The 20,870-nt window shown below is 42.4% G+C and overlaps 1 protein-coding gene across 4 annotated transcripts in view; it reads left to right on the forward strand.

Moving 5' to 3' along the window:
- Window positions 1-1,876: 1,876 nt before the first annotated feature.
- SLC12A4 (solute carrier family 12 member 4) overlaps window positions 1,877-20,870 on the forward strand; it is a 45,565-nt gene continuing 26,571 nt past the window's right edge. For 2 of the 4 annotated variants that reach the window (XM_079316551.1, XM_079316552.1), the window contains exon 1: window positions 1,877-2,165. In XM_079316551.1, coding sequence (XP_079172677.1) covers window positions 1,892-2,165 — 274 coding nt within the window. In that variant the 5' untranslated portion in view covers window positions 1,877-1,891. Of the gene's footprint in view, window positions 2,166-2,668; window positions 2,862-12,972; window positions 13,597-20,870 lie in introns of those variants that run through there. The other 2 variants (XM_079316554.1, XM_079316553.1) reach the window with 2 other exon arrangements.

Here is a 20,870-nt window from a genome sequence, read left to right on the forward strand (position 1 = left end):
GACATTTACAAACATACTCATTTCAGAGTTACTGGAAAGAAAAAAAACAAACTCTCACTCTAATTCTTCAAGAAACAAGGAGTTTTCAAGAGGAAATTCTGTTCTTTTTTTTTTAAATCTTCTCCAAAACTGACAAGGATGTTTACAGAGATACACATGGCCACATGAAGATCCTTGTTCTTTCCCCAATAGAGCAAAGTGTCAAAAGTAAAATGTAGGTTATATGAAAGCATAGGGGTCTTAGAAGTCTTTCCATGTGTCTGATCAACACCAAGAAGTGTAATTACTCTGACTTGCCCCAGAGGTGGTCCACCAGCAACCTTGTGTTAAGTGAACTGAGAGACCTGTACCTCCCAGGCAGCAGTCACTCCACAGCATGGATCCTTCATGTTTATTTCAAACGCCCACTAATTAAAAGTAGACCTATTAGTCAGTTCTCGTGAACAAAGCACTCTCCCTCATGTTTGTCTCTCCCCTGCTCATTACAATTTTTGCATCCTCGCAGTGACCTGGGGGGTACTTTGTCCAAAGGGCAGGACATATTCAGAAAGCTGGGGTAAGGTGGAATTGAGCACAGGAAAGGTCCAGCCTCAGCATCTTCCTCTGTTCTAAGCTTCGTATCCTCCTGTACACCCCTGTGTGGTCTGAAGGTAAATCTTACATCCCTCCTGGAATGTCTTGTCACTGTACACCCATTTCTTGATTAGGGAATATTTTAGTCTACAGAGATCTACAGAACTAGTTTAAATTGACAGTCCATAGTAAAGCACGCAAACTGTTTTCTAGAGTTTTTTTCTGATGATTGCACAAGACATTAAAAAGAGATCCTTCTACTGTCAAGGCCAGCTTTCAAATGAAGACAATAAATGGCATTATCAACTAGTAATTCACGTTCAAACTCCATGTGAAGGCTACCACACGCGAAATGAAGGCCAAGATACCCACTGCTGGCGCCAGCTTCTACAAATGTGAAGCCAAAATCTAATTTTGCTCACTGGAGGGGAAGAGGTTGGGTGACCGGCGTGCCCCGAGCACGGCGGAGGGGAGGTCACGGCTCTGCCTCCAGAGTGGGAGCGAACAATGGTGTCCCCCGGCCCCCAGCCCCGTGTGAGCAGCGCATCCGTCTGCTGCCTTAGCAACCGGCTGCTCTGCATCCAGCCGCATGCAAATCCCCGCAGGCAGCTCCCCCAGCCTCCAGCGCCGCCGTGTTCCCCTCCCCGCCGGGGTTTGGTGCCGCCGGAGCCGAGCACAAGGGAAAGCACGGCAGGCACAGGGAGCGGGGACAGCCGCACACCGCCCGGTACCGGCACCGGTACCAGCATCGGTACCAGCACGCGGCTCTCGGGGCGCCGCTGCGCCTTCCGCCAGCTCCACGCCGTGCTGAACCGGGCTGGAGCCGGGCTGGGACGAGCCGTGCTATCCTAACAGTGCGCTCGCTGCCGGCGCGGCTCTCGGGTCCCCTGCCCGCCGCTCACTCGCTGATGCTCGCCCGCACCTCCGGGCGTTCCGGGACCGCCCGGCCCCATCCCCGGGGCTCACCCCCCATCCCCGCGCATCGCTGCAGCCTAGCAAATGGCGGCAGCGGGGGAGGGAGCCCGGGCCACGGCGGAGGGGAAATTTCCTCCCCGAGGCGGCCCGGCAGCGCCCGCAAGGGAGGGCGGCGGGCGGAGGGCGCCCGCCCGGCCCCGCCCCGCTCCCGCCGCCCCCGGGCCCGGCTCTGTCAGGATGAATGCGGGAGGAAGGCTCCCCCTTCCCCTCGCCGGCCTCGCCGCCTCCGGCCCCTCCTCCGCGCCCCCGCCCGCCCGAGCGACCCCCGCCCGGCGCTGGCCCGGTGCTGGCGCGGCGGCCCCGCGGGCGGCGGGATCCGCGCCGCCCCGGCGCTGGCGCTGGAATGGGTGGAGTTGAGGAGCGCGGTTTCCTGAGAGGAAGTGACCGCACGGGGCAGGAATGCGCCGCCGGCTCCGCGCCGCGTCCCGCCTGCCTCGCCGCGGTGCCGCGGGGAGCCCTCTCCGCCCCGCCAGCCATGCCGCACTTCACCGTGGTGCCGGTGGAGGACAAGCCCCGCGCCGAGTACGACAGCGTAGAAGGGCTCAGCTGGGTGGACTACCGCGAGCCGGCCGCGGCGCCCGCCCCCGGCGACTCCTACGACACCGTCAGCTCCGACGGTGAGCGGGCACGGCCGGGCGGGGGGCGGCGGTGCCCACGCTCCGGGGCTCGGCGAGCCCGGCTCCCCGCCCCGCTGTGCCCGGCGCGGCGCGGACAAAGGCGGCGGCTGCCGGGCTGCTCGGGGCGCCGCGCCCCGGGGAGGAGCCCCCGGAGCGCCGGGCGGGCGGCGGCTCCGCTTGCGCGGCCGGGATGCGGAGCCGGTGTCAGCCCGCCGGGCCGGGCCGGGCCGGGCCGTGGCGGAGCAGCCCCGGGGATGCCCTGGACGCGGGGTTCCCCCGAGCGCACGGGAGCCGGCCCGGGGTTCCCTCCGCCCCCCTCCGCTCGGTGATAGCCCGGGGTGCAGCGGGGAGCGGGGCTGGCCCGGGGTATGGCTCTTATCGGTGCTCCCGCAGGCTGCCGTCCCCAGAGGTGATAAGAGTGCGTGGAGATAGGCTCAGATGTTTTCAGTGCTCCACTGCCAAAATAAACGGGTGATGGAGCATTCAGTTATATTAGCCGAATTTAACGGTATCTGCTTTACTTGTTTTTATCATCTTAAAAAACGCGGCTGCCCAGCAAGGTCTCTCTCCCGCAAACCGGGCCCTTGAATACTACAGCAAGTGCTTTGTGCCTGTGTGGCTCTCACAACTGCTCCTGCCAAGGCAGAGCTGCTTTTTTCTAGGGGTTAATTTATTCCAATTACAGAAGAAGATCACGTAAGTAGGAGGGGATTTTGGGTGGTGAGAAGTACATTCTTTAACTAGGCAGCTGATAGCAGTGTTCAGCTTGTGTTTTGCTGTGGCTTTCAGATATAAATCGCTTTAAATACAGTGAGTGTTTCTAGTGGGAATGTGAAGGACACTTAGATTTGGGCAATAGTGTGGTTCTGGTACAAGGTTGTTTTAGATCTTTACGCAATCTGTTCTTCTTTTTTTCTGCCTTGATTATGTTTAGCTTTCTGTAACCTTTAGGAAGAGGATCTTCCCATGGGTGAATCTGACTTACCTCTGTGAATCATGAGTGACTCTAGGCAACAAAAGAAAAAGCAGTAAACACCTGACCTGTTCTTCCTTGCCCGTGCAGTCAAACTTTTTCAGACTGCAGATGTTATTGAGTGTACAGTAATCCCTGAAGGGAGCCTGCACTGCTCAGGCCTGTGTTAAGGAAGGCAACAGGGTTCTTTTGCTGAGTGATACTCAACTGTCATAAGAACAAAGTTCAGTTCCTGCCTTCTTAACTTGCTCATTTCTCTGAGAATATGTGTTTCAATCTCCAATACGTGTGCATTGGGAATTTGTTTCTTTCTTTCTTTGTATCATTTAAAAGCAAATTTTGGATTTCAAGTACCGAGTTGCTTACCTAGCCCCAATGCCCGTTCTTTCCATGCCTAGTGTGGGTGTTTTAGGATGATGAAAGGGAGGTGCTTTTCCCAAGCTGTCTATTACCACAGACAATTTGAGGCACTAGCCCTAAAGGCTGTGCAGGGCCTTTAATTTGTTTTGTAAAATAGGACTGTTTTACTCTCAGGCTACTTTACCATATAATCCCCATGTGTATGAAAGTAACAGGTGTTTTTTACCCGTCTCAGCAGGTTGAGGTGGACACCTCCTTCAATGCTTTTTCCAGTAGCTAGCTTTGCCCTTGGGTTGGTAAGTTGGCTTGTGGAAGTTGCTGCCATGGTGGATAAAGGAAGGTCTGCTCAAACCACCTGTTATTTGGGTATGAGGATGCCTGTAGGATGTGTGCAACAAACACACTTCAGGATACCCAGTCGGTTCCTGTCACATCAGTCACTGGCAAGCTGTGGCCTCTAATGTGCTGCTGTCCCAACTGCAGTGCACAGCCATGCTGCTGGAAGTTAGCTGAGTCTCTCTATTTTAAAGCTGATAAATATCTAGTAATTTCTCTACTAATATATGGTGGCTAGTTCTGTTTCTATCTGAACTCTAACTGCCTTCCATTTTTTAATTTACTTTCACAGTAATTAAGTATTGTTTCATATCCTCGGGCTGTGCGTATGAAGATCCGTGTCTTGCCTGCCTGTACTGACAAGCATGTTCTTCCCCACTAGCCTTTTCTGTTTTTTCCTAGGTCTCTTGTGTGTGTAGCTCAGTAGAGGGGAATCTGAGCTCGATCTTGTGTTACTCCTTTCGGTTTTGCTGCTGGTTTCTACATCCTGTGCAGTTACCCTGGCCTCTCACACTGAGGGGTGTTGATGTGACAGAGTATCTCAGAGCTGTTCAGCACTGCCTGGAGCCTGCAGGCTGGGGCTGCAGGGTGACCCTGCAGAACCTTCTGTGGCAGCTGATTACGGGGCTCTTGGAGGGATTTGTTGGTGTTGGTGATGCCCCTGATTGGAGATAAGATAAACTGACTTGAGTGCAGAGTTCAAGTTTTAGGTTGTGGCCTTATCAAAGTGCACCCAGTTGATACCTGATACACACTGACACAGGGATGCACAGAGCTGCCTAAGCAGTGCCCATGGTCCAGGCTTTCTATGCCATCAAGTAGCTCCACCACAGTGTGAGAAACTGGTTGTGGTGAGCCTTCTTCTGGGAAGATTTAATTTAGTCAGCTTGCTATTCAGAACCTGGTTTCAAGACTTGTTTGGTTTGATTGGCTCGGTTGAGGTGACTCAGTAATGACATGGCCCTTCCAGAGTGTGGCCATGGCACTGGAACTGTTTGTAGCTGCTCTGTAACAGTCTGCAGAGCAGTGGCTGTGTTGTCGACTACTCCTTGCACGATATCTTAGGCTATTGCTTATGATCCTGATGGATTCTTTTTTTGGTTTGATCTTTTAACCGCTGCCTTTATTTGTCGTATCTCTGTTTTTGAAGGTTTTGCTTTTTTTCCCTGAATTTTGCTTTTTTTAGCACATCAAGTGATAGGGCGTCATCTGGACTGTACAGATGTGAAACTGTTCTGCAACAGAATTTCTCATCAACCATTTCCATAAGAAGACATTAGTCAGTGTGCAATAATTAAGCCTTGTCAGATAGTTCCAGTGCTTGCTTATGAATAAAATCAGTCTTTTATTTCTAAGTAGGTTCCACTGACTGCCACTGCTTGTAATAGACTTTGACATCTTTCATTTAGAAAAAGAAGTACAAAGAATTATCCTGTGATCCTATGATAAACACGTGAGTCCTTCTTTATGGATCGTCAGGGATGAGAAATGTGAATTTGGCATCCCCTCTGTCTTTGAAATAAAGCCAGCATATTAGGTTGGGTACACAGGGCAAGAAGAGGGACAGTGGGGTCTGAATAGTGTTTTAAAAAGCAAATACATTTTGCTTTAATAGAAGTCTCAGCTCCACAGTCATTGTGTACCCTGTTAACCAAAGTGTGGCAATGTCATGTGTCCTGTGGGAAGTTATTTATCTTCCCTTGGCTTTTGTGTGCAAATGAGACACTGGCCAGCTTGGTGTCACTATCTAGCTCTGGTCAACTGCCACCCCTGGTTTTTGCCAAGGAATTGCTCTGCTTATATATTCCAGTTATCACATGGCTTCCTCCAAGCTCTGCTCTAGAACTAGACTTGAGACTTTTACCTTGAGCTTGCATTCTGTGTCGGCGTGTTCAGTGTTGTTCTGCTCATTTGCAGTGAGCTGCTTTGGAAAATGTGGGTAAAGTTCTGGTGTGATAGCAGTGTGCTTTTTCTTTAAACTTCCTGGTTCACTGCTTTAATATGTGGTAACTTAATGGTAAAGATTTTCAGTCTTTTGCAAGACTTGAAACTAAGCTCACATGAAATGTGTCTGAAGATACTTCTAATGGGGATGCATAAATCATTCAAAAATTCTCCTTCAAAGTGCTTAATTCTTACATGTAGGTGTTTTGGCGAAGTCCAGAGATAAGATAAAATTAGTCACGTAATAAATTAGAGCTAGGGCTAAATAGGACTGACAGAAACACGTCCAAATAGCATTTAAGTTATCTTAAAAGCTTCTGCTGGCAGCAGTGTGGCTGAATGGCACTGCTGTGGTGGCCATGGTGGGGTGTTTTTGCATAACCACTCTAGCACAAGTATCTTCAGCGTTTTTTGTGTTGCCTAAAAGCCACAGAAAGGAGTCATGGAGGAGGCAGCCTGGGGTGGAGTTGAAGCAGAACCTCTGAATTGTTTCAGAGAAAAGAAAGTAACCTGAGAATACTGAGTCAGTACTGATGTCAGTGAACTGTCTTTTCTGGGGATTTGTTAACTATTCTCTTACTGAAAATGGGATGAATACTGCATGTTCTTCAGTGTAGTTGCATTTTGATGAAGAAGTTGTTTTTTTTTCCTGTTCTGCTGGCATCTGGTTTATCCTCTCTGAAAAGTATGATGTGTAAGTTTAGGGTTGTTGAAGGTAACTTGTTGTCTTCTAAATATGTCAATATTTATTTCTTTTCACAAAGGATACTTGGGGGATCCACAGCAATAGTTATGGTTTTCAGTGCAGATCCTGAAAAGAGTCTTTGCAGCAAGGTTATATTTTAGAAGTCCTGGTAGGTTTTCTTGTTGTTAGGACTTTTTCCTTTTCTTTTCCTTTTTCCTTTTTTAATTTTTTTTTCTTTGTTTGACCAATCAGCAATTAGCATAGCACTGATTGCAGTGCTAAATTCCAGAATGCTTTTCTCAACAATACAGGTGCATAGAGAAGTGGACTCTTGCTTCAGATAAGGAAAGATAAGAGCTAGGCATGTGAAAAATGAGAGTGAAAAAGTGCTTAGTGACCTAATTAACTGTTTATAATGGCTGGGTGGGGGAAGGAGGTGGTATATACTTTCTTTATACTCTGTAATCAAAGGAATTTTTCTGAGGAGCTCATTTTCCTGGAGCACATGGCCAATACCTTTGGTTTCTTTTATTGGCTTGTAGTGTAGTAAGGTTTAATTTGTTAAAATGTTTGTCTAGGAAAACAGAAAAGTTCTTGTTGTTGCATAAACTGCTACTTTTGCTAAACATGTCTCATACTTCTTCTAATTTGTGCAGTGATTAGAACTGGGCTGGAGAGGCTGCAGCTGTCCAGTACCAAGGGGATCGTGGTGCCAGCTGCTGGTGAACAGGAGACTTAGCTAAATATAGGAAAACATGGGCCTTTTTGTGGGTTCTCTGGTATTTCAGTTATTTGAAAAAGCCCTGGGAAGAATCTTTGTGATGTGTCTAAGTGATGTGAAAGCAGCTCCCATACCCATGTGTGTGTGGGTCTGCATGTTGCAAAAAACGAAGAGAGGATGGTTAAAAAAACCCAAACAACCCTCTGCTGGTCTTTTGCAGCTGCAGATTTTTTTTTTTATGTTTTGGAGAACACCTGCATTAGAAGGCTAAGCAGTTGTACATGAAAAGACATGGTTTTTTTTTACCTAAATTTTTCTGCCTATTATTGCTAAGCAGCCATTCCAAACTTGAGTTGAGACTAAGTTTGGGAATATTTTAATAATGCTGCAGTTATATCTTCTATACAATCTCTGAACTTTTCTAAAGATTCTTAAGTATATTTTGGGTGTCTTGTGTTTGTATTGCATCTCTCTGTCATGTATAAAATTGTTCTGTGTGTGTTATTCAATTTCCCCTTACAAATTTCTGCAGGGTTTCACTTCCTTAAAGAAAGTAATGACATCTGCTTTCTTTTCCCTGCTGCAACAAAATTAAAGCTTAAGTTTTTGCATTCTTTTCAATATAAAATCGAATTTTGGCTTTTGCTCTGAAGTTCTGTGTCTGTAGAGTGAAGACTAAGGCAGTTTGCAGTCTCATTGACTAGGAAATGTAGCCAAACATAATAAATGCTGCTGGCTGAGGCTGGCAACAGCCACCTTGAGAAGCACCAGAGTTAGTGATCACTGCCTTGTTTTGAGGTAACAGGGTGTGGGATACCCAGTGCCACAGGGAGAGGAAAGCTGCATTTGGTGAGTTTCCCTTTCCAAGACCAAGTTAAGGATTTACATCTCTTTTTGTTTGTAATGCAGCAAATAATCTGCAGACTGCTTTAAATGACAGAAAAATGGTGATTAGCACCAATACATGGAGCAAGATTTCTTTGGTCAAAGGGTCTGTGTCTTCAACTTCTTGGTTCAATGCTTTGCTCTGTGACCTGAATTACAGAGAAAAAAAATACACCATTTTAAAGAAACGGTTTAAAGCCTATTTGAATTACATTTTAGGGGTTTTTCCTTTGTCTTCAAACCTCTGAATTGGAAATTTTGCATCTCTTAATTGTACTAAGCTGATTTTTATTCTCAGATAATTTAAGTTTCAGGTTTGTGTTTTTTTTTTTTTTTTTTAATTTGTTTGATTTAGTAAAATCTCTTTCTTAATTATTAGTTTTCAATAGGCAACTGTTTAAATGCTGCCAAGTGATCCCTTAGCAATGAGTAGTACTGTTCTTGTTCTTTCAGTTGAGCTGCTTTGGATGATTTCTTTCAGCATACTTGGATTTTATCATGCATGGAGGACTGAGCATCTTTCACAGTGGCTGCTGTAGCAACTGCCAAGCAAACAATATCTTTTTTTTAAGCAAGCAAAATAACAAAATACATACACAAAAAATATTAGTCTTTTCGCAGACTGAAATACGTGACAGTTAATATGTCTGTCTTTAAATTTAAAAGGTCTGCACAAAAATACAGCCCTTACAATGCACGTAGAGTAAACCTCCTTGGAATTTGAATGTGACAACATATTGTGTACTGTAACTGTGTATATCTATATATATGTAACTGGGTCTGGAGGTTATTTTGTAGCCTGTTTACTGCCTATTTGTCCCCTATGGCTTTTATTTTAAACCCTATTTCACAAGGTTCAAACTGCCACTTCTGAGCCACCATGAAAAGAAATTCCTGGAGTGAATGGAGTGGCATTTTTTTTTTCCTAACAGGCTTTTAATAAGGCTTTAGGTTTTGTGGTGGGTTCTAGGTATGGCTTGGAAAAGAATGTTGTTTGCTTCCCAGCAGTCTTAAATCATGTCTGAGCAGCAGAGATACAGTTCTGGGAATACATTTTTTCAAATTTTTGTTGCTGTTAAAGGTACCTGGTGGAGTTCTTTCTTAATCATCTTTTGATCTTCTTTGTGCTCTGTAGGACAGAGAGATGGAATTTGACATGCAGAATAAAGTGCTAATTGCCCCCAAAATGCTTTTACTCAATTAGCTTATGGATGAATGGGGAAGTTTGATAACTTGGCAGTTATGCTTTGCTGACTGGAGGCAGCTTTAGACTTGTTGGAAATGTAAATGAAATGGCATTTTGCTGAGCAGAAGATGAGAGGCCAGTGCCAGGCAGGGCTGGGCAAGGGGAGAGGGAGGAGGTGGCTGGTGCTGGTGAAGGGGTGGTCATCATCCCACCTCTGTGTTGGTGGTCACAGTGCTGCTCCAGGAAACCAGGAGCTCCTTTGACTAAGGCATGGTGTGCCAGCATTTCCACAGGTATCCACATTTTGCATTTCCCTAATGTCTCCTGGATTTTTGGCCCACAGGTCAATCCTCTTGAATGCAGAATGCTTAATTTGCCCCTTTCTCTGCAGCCAAGTGACCTGCATTGTCCTAGAAGCCCAGCTCTTGCATTGATTGGCACATGGTCTGTGCTGTCATAGGATGCAATGCATCGATTCCCCTGCAAATGAGGATCAAAGCTGTGAGCTGTGTTGGAGCTGCCTTGCAGGGTTGTATAACAGGTCCTGGCAGAGGGGTGATGCAGAGCTGTGTGTAGGGCAGAGGCACGCTGTGCTATGCATAGGTTCAGGGTAATTATGCCTCAACTAAACTGAACGGGTTTTGTTTCCCTGCAGTCTAATTACCAGCCTTCAGTTTCATCTCCTACCAGTAGCCAGCAATTCCTTCTGTTTACCTGAGGGATTTAGAACATCATTCCATCCCTGCAGTTACCCTCTTATCATGAAGCAGACCATACAACCTTCTGACTTTCACTTCCATGTCAAAGGGAAAAAAGGGTTTTTATGGTGTGCCATTAAAAGCTGCTCATTTGCTGAGTTAAGAAGGGCAAATTTGTTGAGACTTGCTCTCACATACTTTCAATTGCTGATTGCTGCAGTAAAACACAGTTTTTATGCCCTGGAGTATAATTGTTTTCCATAAAATTATCTATAGCAATGCTCCTTTTTTTTATGACCCTGTCTCTGCTTGCAAGCTGAGTAGCCCTGAGCTTAGTTCTGTGTGCAAAGTCCACCTCTGGATTTCCTTGTGGGAGGTCAGATCTGAGTCAGGACTAGTAGTAACCCAAGAGGATGGCATAGCTGATTCTGTGTCTGATGGAGAACAGACATCACTCTGCCTTCTGCCTTTGCATTCAGGAGCTTTGTCTTGCTGATCCTCTTCTAAATAGTGTAATTGATCTTACTTTTTCTACAACTTGCTGTAGTATATATGTGTGTCCAGAGCTGACACAAAGGTAGTAGTTTGTCAATTGTCTTGCAGGTCTGATTTTAGAACCTGTTGCTTCTGAATATTTTTGGCTTTGTTCTGCTAAGGTTTTAACTGTCCAGTCTGTGATTTCATTTTGTGAAGTGTTTGGCAGTAGTACCACTTGACCACTTGCCATCCCCTCAACAGCATCCCTTCCTTTCCCTTGATTCCTGTTTGTCTTCTGCACCCTGTACTGGGGCACAGATGTTTTGAGAGCATCACAAGCCAACCCTTGCTTCAGCTCCTGCATGGCACTTTTATCTTGACTCCTTTGTCTAGGCCAACACAAACCACTCACTCTTGATGTGTTTTTGTGTTCCAGGAAATGTGGTGGCAATGTCAGGGGTTAATTTCTGTGACAATCAGGAGAGGAGGTATAGTTGAGCCATGTTTGGTGAATCCCTATTCTGTGTAACCAGACACTGATATGATTGATTATCTGCCTTGTGTTAAGATGCCTTTTTGCACACATGCAAGGAGCTTTAAAGCTGTAACTCGAGGCAACACAGAGAGTATTATTTAATTGCAGTGTTTTGCCCTTTTAAGACACTATACTGTAGACTTTGTGGTAGAAGCATCTATTCAGCAAGAGCAAACTGACTATTATACATCTTGGAGTGTTTTCTGACTTAGATTGTGTCCCAGCTGCCTAATTCCTGACTGGTGAAGCAGCAAAGTGACCTAATGTTGCTAATTGCTCCTTGAAGAGTTTCTCTAAGCTAATGTGTTATACTCACTTTGCTCTGATGCAAACAGATGAACTTTCTGTAAAATGATGGTAAAAGCCACTGTGGCTTCTTCTGTAAAATGATGGTAAAAGCCACTGTGGCTTCTCCAGGTGTCTGACTTTGTCTTGGTCTGTGCTGTGTTGCACTGTGTGAAATGTGTTGAGCAGTTTTGGGAGACCTGTGGGCTCTTTGTAAATGTGTGTCTAAATATTTGTATTTTAGATGAATGGTGGCTTGCACTTTATCATGTGCAATGTTTGAACTCTCTCCACACTCTAAAATGTTCAGTGGGAAGGAGTGACTCCCTTTGCTTGGAGAAGTCTCATACTGACTTATACTTTCTGTAAGTATTATGACCAGAGTTAGTGAGTTTTGGCTGTTTGGAGCACTTCACACTGAAAGGTCATCCTTGGATTTCAGCCTTGGACTATACACAGGCTTATCTTTTTTTTTTTTTTTTTTTTTTTTTTTTCCTCCTTAAAAAGCTATCGCTCTTTACTTCTTCTTTGGCTTAAAAAAAGAATTTCTCATGAACTTTGTTTTCACATGGGACACAGTTTTCTCAAATATAAGAAATATCTGATACTCAGCACTTTCTGTATGAGTTGACTGAAAGCTAATGACATTCAGGATTTCACAATCAGCTTCTAAGTGGTTACCAGTGTCTTTCTGCTGTCTTCCAGGAATGGATAGTAGATAGATGTCTGTAAATGTGAATTGTGTAGTGTGCAATGCACAGAATGTACATACATTGAAATGTTCAAAGTAATTGAGTCTCTTTGCTTCTGTTATTTTCTGCATGTCCAGAGCATATTTAGCATCCTGGCTCTTACCTTATTGCTTTCCACTTGTTTCCTGTAGGAAGGTTTTTGAGCTGGTGTCAGTACTGGCTTTTAGTGGTCACTGTTCCCATCTGCTTTCTCTCATCCCAAGGTTTGTGCTGTACAATTTTTCTTTGGCCTTTGTCGAGCTGGAGCAGGGAAGAGGTATGTCAAAAATTGTGGTGTGTGTTTTTTGGATTCCTTTTTTTGTTGTTCTCTCTTTTGTACTGTGAAGCCATGGTCAGTTAAACATATATAGGGTTGTAAAGAATTTTCTGTATTTGGTATCAGAAAGAAAGGTGCATTTGAATTGAATATTATGTGGAATCTGCATACTGGTCTCATAGATATATGTTGCAGTCTTTCAGAGAAAGTGAGAACATTTTATAGCAAAAACAAGAGGCTTTTCCTGAAGCAGGGAAAGTTCCAGAATTCTTCTCCCTATATTTTGATAGGTGTGCAGTATCTGAGGTGCCCCCATGCATGTGAGGGGATGGAGTTTCAGGGAGGATAATTGTGAGAAATGGTTTTGGAGTCATTCCACATGAAAGAACCTCTAAAGTGGATTACAGTGAAATAAAGGTTGTTTTTATAGTGGGGTTTTTTTAATCTGACAGTGACAGGTTATATTATGAAAGCTTCCAAGTGATGTGAATTCCTAAATCCAATTTCTCAAAAGTGGCTTGACATTTTTAATTGCACAGGTATTCCTGGTGGCTGCACCTACCTCATCATGTAGACAAGTCTTGGTGAGGTGTGTGCTGGAATCCAGAGGACCTCCTTGTGAATGGGCAGAATGCTGGGGGCTCTGGTAGTTAGGAAGTGCTTAGAATCATTAAGTTAGTATTTCTTGAGTATCTTCTATAAACCTCCTGTTTCATTCTGCTGTTTCTAGTTTGTTGGTTTATTTTTTTGTTTTTTTTTTGTGATCTTGCATGTGGTTCATCCATTAATGGGTCATTGTATTCTAATGTATTGAAGATGGAAAGAAACAGATCACTATTTTCACTTGAAAGCTGCAGTGCCTGCAGGGCTAACGTCACAGAGCTGAACTTTTCATGGCATTAGCAGGTTTAAAACCCTCTCTGATTCCACACTCAGCAAACAGCAGATCTGGCACACTTTTCTGACTTAAGTGTGCAAGCAACTGCAGTTTGCCTCTTTAATGTGGCTGGGCTTGGATTTGACAAGTAGCATTTTCTATAAGACCCTGATACTTGTATATTTTCTCAGTGTTGAAAGGATTATAATGCCAGGATTATATCAGTGTCAGTTTAGCTTTCTGTAAGGAACTCTTGCTTCCTGGAGGAGATCAGTCCAACATTGCAGCCAGCACTTTGTCAGAGCAGGTAGAAAAAGTTCTTTTGGAAATACAATATTGTTGAAGTTGTCCAATCCTCAGGACTTCACAGGGGAAGCATTAACTAAAACATGTGCTAAGAGCTGGAAGAAGAATAATGGTAAACCAAGTTACTGAAAATGTCAAAGAGCTGTTGCTAAAAGGTAAGTACTTTATGCTGATATTAGCACCTACAAAGAATTGTAGTGTTCTGAAACTATCAGTGTATTTTAACTGAAAAATAAAGTCATAATGCTTTCTGAAACACAGGATTATTAAATTGTTAAATCCTTTGAGTTGTGTAGGGTCAGACAACTTTTTGGGTAAGGCTGTTCTCTAATCTAGTTTTACAAAGTACAGTAGAAGTCTTCACATGTGTTTATCTAGGGATAAATCCAAGATCTGTGCTTAATTGTATACTTAATTTTGTACTCTGCTCCAGCCTATCTGTTGCGTAGGGTGTTGTCTGGGAAAGTTTTGGCAGTGTCTTTTAAGCAGAACAAGCAAGTACCATCTTCTAAACTCTGAGAGGAATGAATACATTATCAATAGTACTTTTTGTTTTAATAAAGCTTTTTGTTTTATTTTTTGGGTACAGTTATGCTTTCTTTGTGTCACTTTTCTGGGTTGCTGATGATAAAAGTGTTCTGCAGTGTGGTATGTTGTAATAAGGTTTAAGAATCACAGCTTTACTGGTTGGGTAAAATCCAGTAAACTCAAAACTATATTAACAGTGAAGTAAATAATTTTATTACATATCATAATATTTTTATAATAGTGAATGAAGAGCATATACTATTAAAATGGGCATAGATGTCAATAGTTTGGTGTTTCTGATGGAAATGTTGAGTGGTCAGTGTTGCCAGTGAAACTGATAGTTGGAACAGAGGATCTCAAAGCTATCCAGGGGAAGATCTGTCCTTTCATTCTGCTCTGCTTTCCTCTCATAAGCCTTATTGTTGTGTGTGTTCTTATCTAGTATGACTTTGTCCTTTATTTTCATAAAATACTGGTTCAGCTGGGATTTTACAGCTTGTGTTTTTTGCCACCTTCAGTGGAAAAGACCTGGTAGCCCAAGGTCTTGTGTGAACTGGCATTAACAGATTTCAGCGAGTTATTTCATTAGCAATGCCTAGTTTGAAGTGTGAATGAGTTTTATCTAACTAGAAACAATGCTGGTTATTTCCTGTTTCTTCTATTTCTAGTGTAAATACAATAAATCTATTAGAAAACCTCCCACACCTAAACCAGCTCAGCCTCAAAACAAGAACTTAGTGCAGTTTTAAAAACATTTTGAAAATTGTTTTTTTTTTCTGAGCTTGGAATGTCACTTTACTTCTTCTTTTTCCTACTGCAAAATAAAGAAATTGTTTTCAGTTTTGAAAAATACAAAAGTTAAATGTCTGATTTCTGTTAATGAAATGTCAAGGCAGTGATATCTGCAAAAGCATAATTGTGCATTGAATTATTTGGTGTAGTCTCACAAATGAACTAAGAAAAACATTCCATAATAGTTCTGAGAATGAATAAGAATTTTGTTTAGTCCAGCCACATGTGAGGAACCACATGAATAGAGGCAGACTTGGAATGTGTTTGAAATCAAATTGTTGTCTGCATGTTTCTTGGGTTATCCTAAAATGACAGTCTTTTGTTTTACTTCAGCAGTGTGCTTGGCTGCTGAAATGTGGAGATACCCAGGAGGGTGGAACTGGAGGGTTCTTGGAGTGCTGGCAAAGTCCAGAGAGGTTTTTCTGTTTCTCAGCAATACCCAGACCTGCAGGTCTTGCTGGCCTGTGGGTAATGAGCAGAACACTCTGAACATCACACAGCCTTTGGGAGGAGCAGGGTGAGCATTATCCTTATTGACATCTGGGAAACAGTGTCTCCAAACTGTTAAAAACAAACCAAACCAAAGCTGTGACACAAAAGTGTGATAAAAATGGACACGGACAGCTTTTTACATTAAAACTTTATCCATGAGGTTGTGAACAAATGCCCTCAATCTGATTACACAATAATTTCTGTGTGCTAGAATCCAATTGTTACTCCATTTTTTCCCTATTTTTTCAATTTTTTTGGCTCTGGCCTGTTGTTTAGATTGCCCTTATTTAGGGAAACCCCCAGCAGCTACTTGGGTATCAACTCTGATTTCTAATCTTGTGTTACTGGTAGATGAAATATTATAAGTATGAATAATTTTTGTTGTAATTAGAAAAAAAAGTCAGATCAAGTAGTGTTCCCTGTGCATAAAAATGGCTCAGTTTGTGCCCTTAACTATCACAGGTTTTGTGGCCAGTAACAATTGTGAAATAGTGTCTGAATAACAGCAGAATGTGGTGTTAGCTGCTAGACAGGCTCTTTCATCACAGTGTTTGTTACTGTGGTGGACACAAAGGAGTCTGTACATGCATAGTACAATTGCAAGTGAGATACTAACTCTTAGAGTGCTCCAAAAATTAAATTACTTTGAGGGGAGGAGTGTTGGGCTGTCCATTGAGCTGGTTTTCTAGGATATACCTGCTGTTTGTTAATTATATAAAGCGGTAAATAAACCATCATGGTTCTTGGTCAAGCTGAGCATTTCAGTTCCAGCTCTGACTTGAGCTCTGATTTGCACTGAAATTATTTGAAGAAATTTAGTCCCTCACTTAAGACTTGGACTTCAGCAGGGAGATCCTGGCAGCCCTGCCTGCCATCCTTACAGGTGCCAGCAGTGTCTGGAGCTTTGTCCAGCTTTCCTGCCTCCAGAGCCTGTGTTTCTCCTGAGATGCTGAGCAGGGTGTGTGTGCTTCTGCCATGCTGTGATGTGCCTGTAGAAGCAAAGTGGCACAAGTTTCTTAGCAATGTTCAGCCCTCTTCAGAATCTGCTTTTTTAAAACAATGTTTTAACCTCGCTGTAGCTTAATTGTCATTTCTCTACTCACTTTGTTGTCTGTGTGGGCCAGACTAAAGCTGGTCAGGCTCTGTCCATCTGTGCCTTCAGCACATCTAGACTTGCCAGATAGATAAAGTTTCCATAACAAGTGGATGAGCCTCTCTGGGTTAGTCATATCCTGTTGGAAGAATCTGTAGTTTTTTTAAGATGTATTTAATTTCTGCTTCTTTACCTGAATGTGATGCAGTCGGGGAGTGGTGGTTTTTTGTAAGGGAGTTTAGCAACTGGCAGAGAAAAATAAAACCTTGACAGGTCAGGTCATGCAACAGCTCTTGCCACCTTCTCAGTGATTATTTTAGTCTGGCAGAGTAAACCTTATCATTGTGAAGCTTCCTGGTCTTTTCTTTGCAATAGTCTCACTGTGCCTAATTGTTCAGTTTTCATTTATCTTCACTAATCTCTCTTTTAGTTACTTTCATATATGTCTTTTGTTTTCAATTCTCTCAATTTTGGTTTTCATCCTTCAGTTACATAAGAAAACACAATAGCTTGCACAAAAGACTTGCATTCAGCATGCTCAGGCAGTGAAACTGTGTCTGCTTGGCCTAATCCTCTTCCAGAAGGAAAGCAGTGACATGAATAGTGTCCTCCGTGTTCTTAATCCTTTTAATGTTGTGGGGTTTTTTTTTTGTTGTTTTTGTTTTTTTTGTTTGTTTGTTTTTGTTTTTTTTTTTTTTTTTTTTTTTTGAGTAAAGACAACATTAACCTTTTGGAGAAGAACAAAATAAAACCAGTCAGTAGAATATCTGCAACAGTTTGGTTACAGTGTTTTTTTCTTGGCTGTGACGCAGAAGTGTGACACCCATTTATTTATTGCTTTTGTTCTGTTTCCTGAGCTTGTGTGTTTGCTTGTGTGGGAACATGCACACTTGGGGGTTTTAAGCTTTGTTCCATGGATCACCTTGGATGTTTTAAGGATTGACAGGATGAGGAACTTGTTCTCTGGCCCTGTGACCATACCTGAGTTCAGGAACCTATAACTCTGCTGGAGATGTTTAGATAAACTGTATAGTTGAAGCAAATAGAATTATCTAGTTTGGGAGAGAACTGGTAGCATTCAGAAATAAAATGCCTTAATTATCCAAAGATAATGAAGACTGAGAAGCAATGAAACAAGTGAAGAGGAAACATTAGCCTACTTGGAATACAGCTTGAATACCTCAAAATTTGAGATTAATTAGGGACTAAGGCAAATAAATTATTCTCTGTTGCAGCGTATTTAGCTCCCTCTTTGAGAAATGTGCCTTGCAAATCAATCTTGCATGATGAAAATACCACATAGCTACTGGCCAGGACCAAAGAGTTGATAACTAAGAATGTGGAAAGCTGTGAGCATGTCACAGGATGGTGCTTGCCCAGGAGACTTGATGCTGCAGGATGTAAACTGTGCTGGGGTGAAGCTGGGGCAAGAATTCCCCAGGGTGGCTTTCCCAGGTCACGCCCGCTCCCTTCCCAAACTGATGGAGGTGACTTCCCATGCAAGTAAGTCTCTCTCAAGCTGCTGCTCTTCATTGGCAGACAAAATATACTGGAGAATTTTATTTTTTTTTTTTCTTTCAATGTGGTTTCTGTACTGTGCTGCAGTCTGGTCTGTTTTGTCAAAGTACAGTTGTGATTGTTGTTGAGGAAATGGTCGTTTGCTGGAAGCTTTATTCCTGAGAAAGAAACACGATGTGAGAAGAGAGAAAGTGAGAGGAATGCTTTGATTTAGAACATGTCTGTAAAGAAGAGATTGCATTGAACGTGTAGCTGTGGTGAAGGTGATTTTTGGCTGTCATTTAATTAGCTATATTTAATTTATCCATGTTGTAGTCTTGAGTTAGCACCAGTTGTGCTTATCGGTGATGTGGAACTAGGAAGTCATTGTAAAGAACTTGCATATGAACTTACACTCCTTCACTTCCTGTACAGTGTTTGAGAGGGGCTTTAAACTGGCACTTCACTAGATCAGCAAAAGGTCACTTTTATTTTTGTGTTGTCTGCAGTAATTCATATTTATGTTATTTCAGGACAGTGGAGCTATGCTGTGAAAGTGGTAAACAGCCAGTTGTACTTCTCTCTCATTGGCACCATTGAGAAGAAAATGTGCCCTAGCAATTGCAAAATCAATACTACATTTCCAGTCACTAGTTCTACTGAGTTTTCTATTCAGTTTGGGCTTCCTGTGTTCAGGATGGTGTACAAAGCCAGTGTGCCAATGAATCAAATTTGGAAGGAAGGTCTAATGGGAAGGGTGTGAGTGATGCTTGAACACATAAATGGAGAATGAGAGAGAAGGTGGAAGCTCTTTATAGAGAGAGAGAGGTCTTCTGCATAAACCAGTTGTGAAAAATTCACTGGTGGTAAAAGGAAGAGGCATCTAAAAATAGTATCAGTTAAGATGAAGATTCATCCTAAGTCAAAGACTCCCTGAGTCTTTGTCAGGCTCAGGGAGTGGTATGAAGTAATCTTAACTAAGGAGGGATTATATAGATTATGATGACAACTCTTCAGCTCTTTCAAAATGCCCTTGTTATCTCATTTAAGGAACTGATATTGAATGTATGGATGTATCTTGGCAGAAGTGGAATTGTATACGTAGAAAGGTTGAGAGTTTCTCTAAGTGTTACAGGTCCATTATACTGGCTTGACACAGTGATAAGGTTGAGTTCTCACTGGAAGGAGGAAAACTAAGGCAGCAAAGAATTTCTTTAAAATCACTCAGTTCTAAAAAAAAAAAAAAAAAGCCAGGCTTTTTCAGTCAACAGAGCCAGTATATAGGATTTTCTATATAGGAGTGGAGGAAACAAACCAAAGTTGCTCATGATCTTACTGTGTTTGATGAGTGTGATGAAGAAGATACTGCAGAGACCAGAGTCTTGAAGAATCAAGCAGACAGTATTTCTGTTGATAATTTGCACTATCATTTGTCTTCAATTTAATGAGTAAAAGGTATATGGCAGGTTAACTCCATTTCCTCAGCAGAAATTGTAAATGTACTTTAACCACAACAGGATGGGGGGACTGCAGCACACACTGCAGCAAATTGATCTGGTATATTCCAGTATAGGCATAACAAATACAGCAAGCAAGCAGCTTTTGCAAATTTTAGCCTTTGCTAAAGTTGATAACTGTTTGATTTTGATGCTGTGTTGTTGAGCTTACTGATGTTTTTTCTAGTAGTGTAAAAAATTCTACAACTACAGCAAAGTGAGCATCTCTTATGTGTGGGTGGGGTCAGCAGATAAGCTGAGCCCCCTTGTTCAAGGCAGCTGCTCACTCACATTTTGGGATTGTCAGAGCTGTGAGAAAGGCAGTAGGCACATAAACACAGTAGGCTGCTCTTTTCATATATTTTTGGTCAGCTAAGTATTTACTTATAGAAGCTTAAAAATCCTTCTGTTCTTCGTGATTATTGTTTTTCCAACAGTTTTGTTCAAAGCACCTGTCAGCAATTTTCAGAAAATTGTGCTGCTTTCCATGCATGCCTTCCCTTCAGTAAGAGTAGGACTGAATGTTCTCATAATTTTTTCGTTTATAACAATTACTTTTGTAACAGTGCTGTTTGTGCTGATCACTCTGTGTAGGGGAGGACTCTTCTCTTTACCTGTAGATTCATTTTGTAATTTGATTCAAATTTCAAAATGCAGAGAGATTTTTCACATGAATTATAGTAAAATAATTTAGTGTAGCCTGGTTGAATTGATTACAGTAATGATTGAAAAGATGCACCAAAAATCAGGCTGTATAATCCCTTGCTTTTGGTGTACTCAGTGTACAATATTTTAACTTGCAGTATTTTCATTTGAGATAATAATTTCTTTTTCTTTAATTTTTAATTTCTGCAGTGGTTACATCTTTTGTAAATAGAAAAAGGTATTCCTTGGATTAATCCTTTCTTAAGGAGATGTTCTTGGAAATCATTCATTTGTATTGGCTGAGAGAGCAGGGAGTGAAGAGGTACAGGCAAAAGAAAAGAATTTTTGTTGGTTGAGCAGAGGGTAATGGGAGACATAGTTCCAAGTACTTCTTTTGAAGATGGAAATCAATTTAATTATTTTTCCCCTTCAGAAGTTTTTTTAAACTATAGTGCCCTTGGTTGGTGGGGTTTTTTTTTTGGGGGGGGGATTTGTTTTTGGTTTGTTTTTTTTTTTTTTTGCTACTTGCTACAGAAAGCTCCTCTGATCATCTTTTTTAATTTTTTTTTTTAACATTGTTCATTGCATATCGGAATGCTCTGGTTTTAATGTACCTGATACTAGGTTTTAATTTAGAAGTATAAGAGGAGCCTGAAGAATGCACAGCTTCAATGTTCAAAACACAGTAAGGGTAAAAGCATGGGAGTGTTGAATGTCTGGGATTAGTGGCACAATGAATAACAAATATCCTTTAAGAACTAAAAAGGTGCTTTGGGGGCTGTTTACCTGTATTGTCTTTGAAGTGTTCAGTCTTACTGAATGCATCTAACTGGGTTAGACATACAGCTCAAAGTTGCTGTTACATTAACAGTGATTTATAAATGCT

The sequence above is a fragment of the Erithacus rubecula genome (genome assembly GCF_903797595.1).
Source record: "Erithacus rubecula genome assembly, chromosome: 12".
Classification (NCBI taxonomy): domain Eukaryota; kingdom Metazoa; phylum Chordata; class Aves; order Passeriformes; family Muscicapidae; genus Erithacus; species Erithacus rubecula.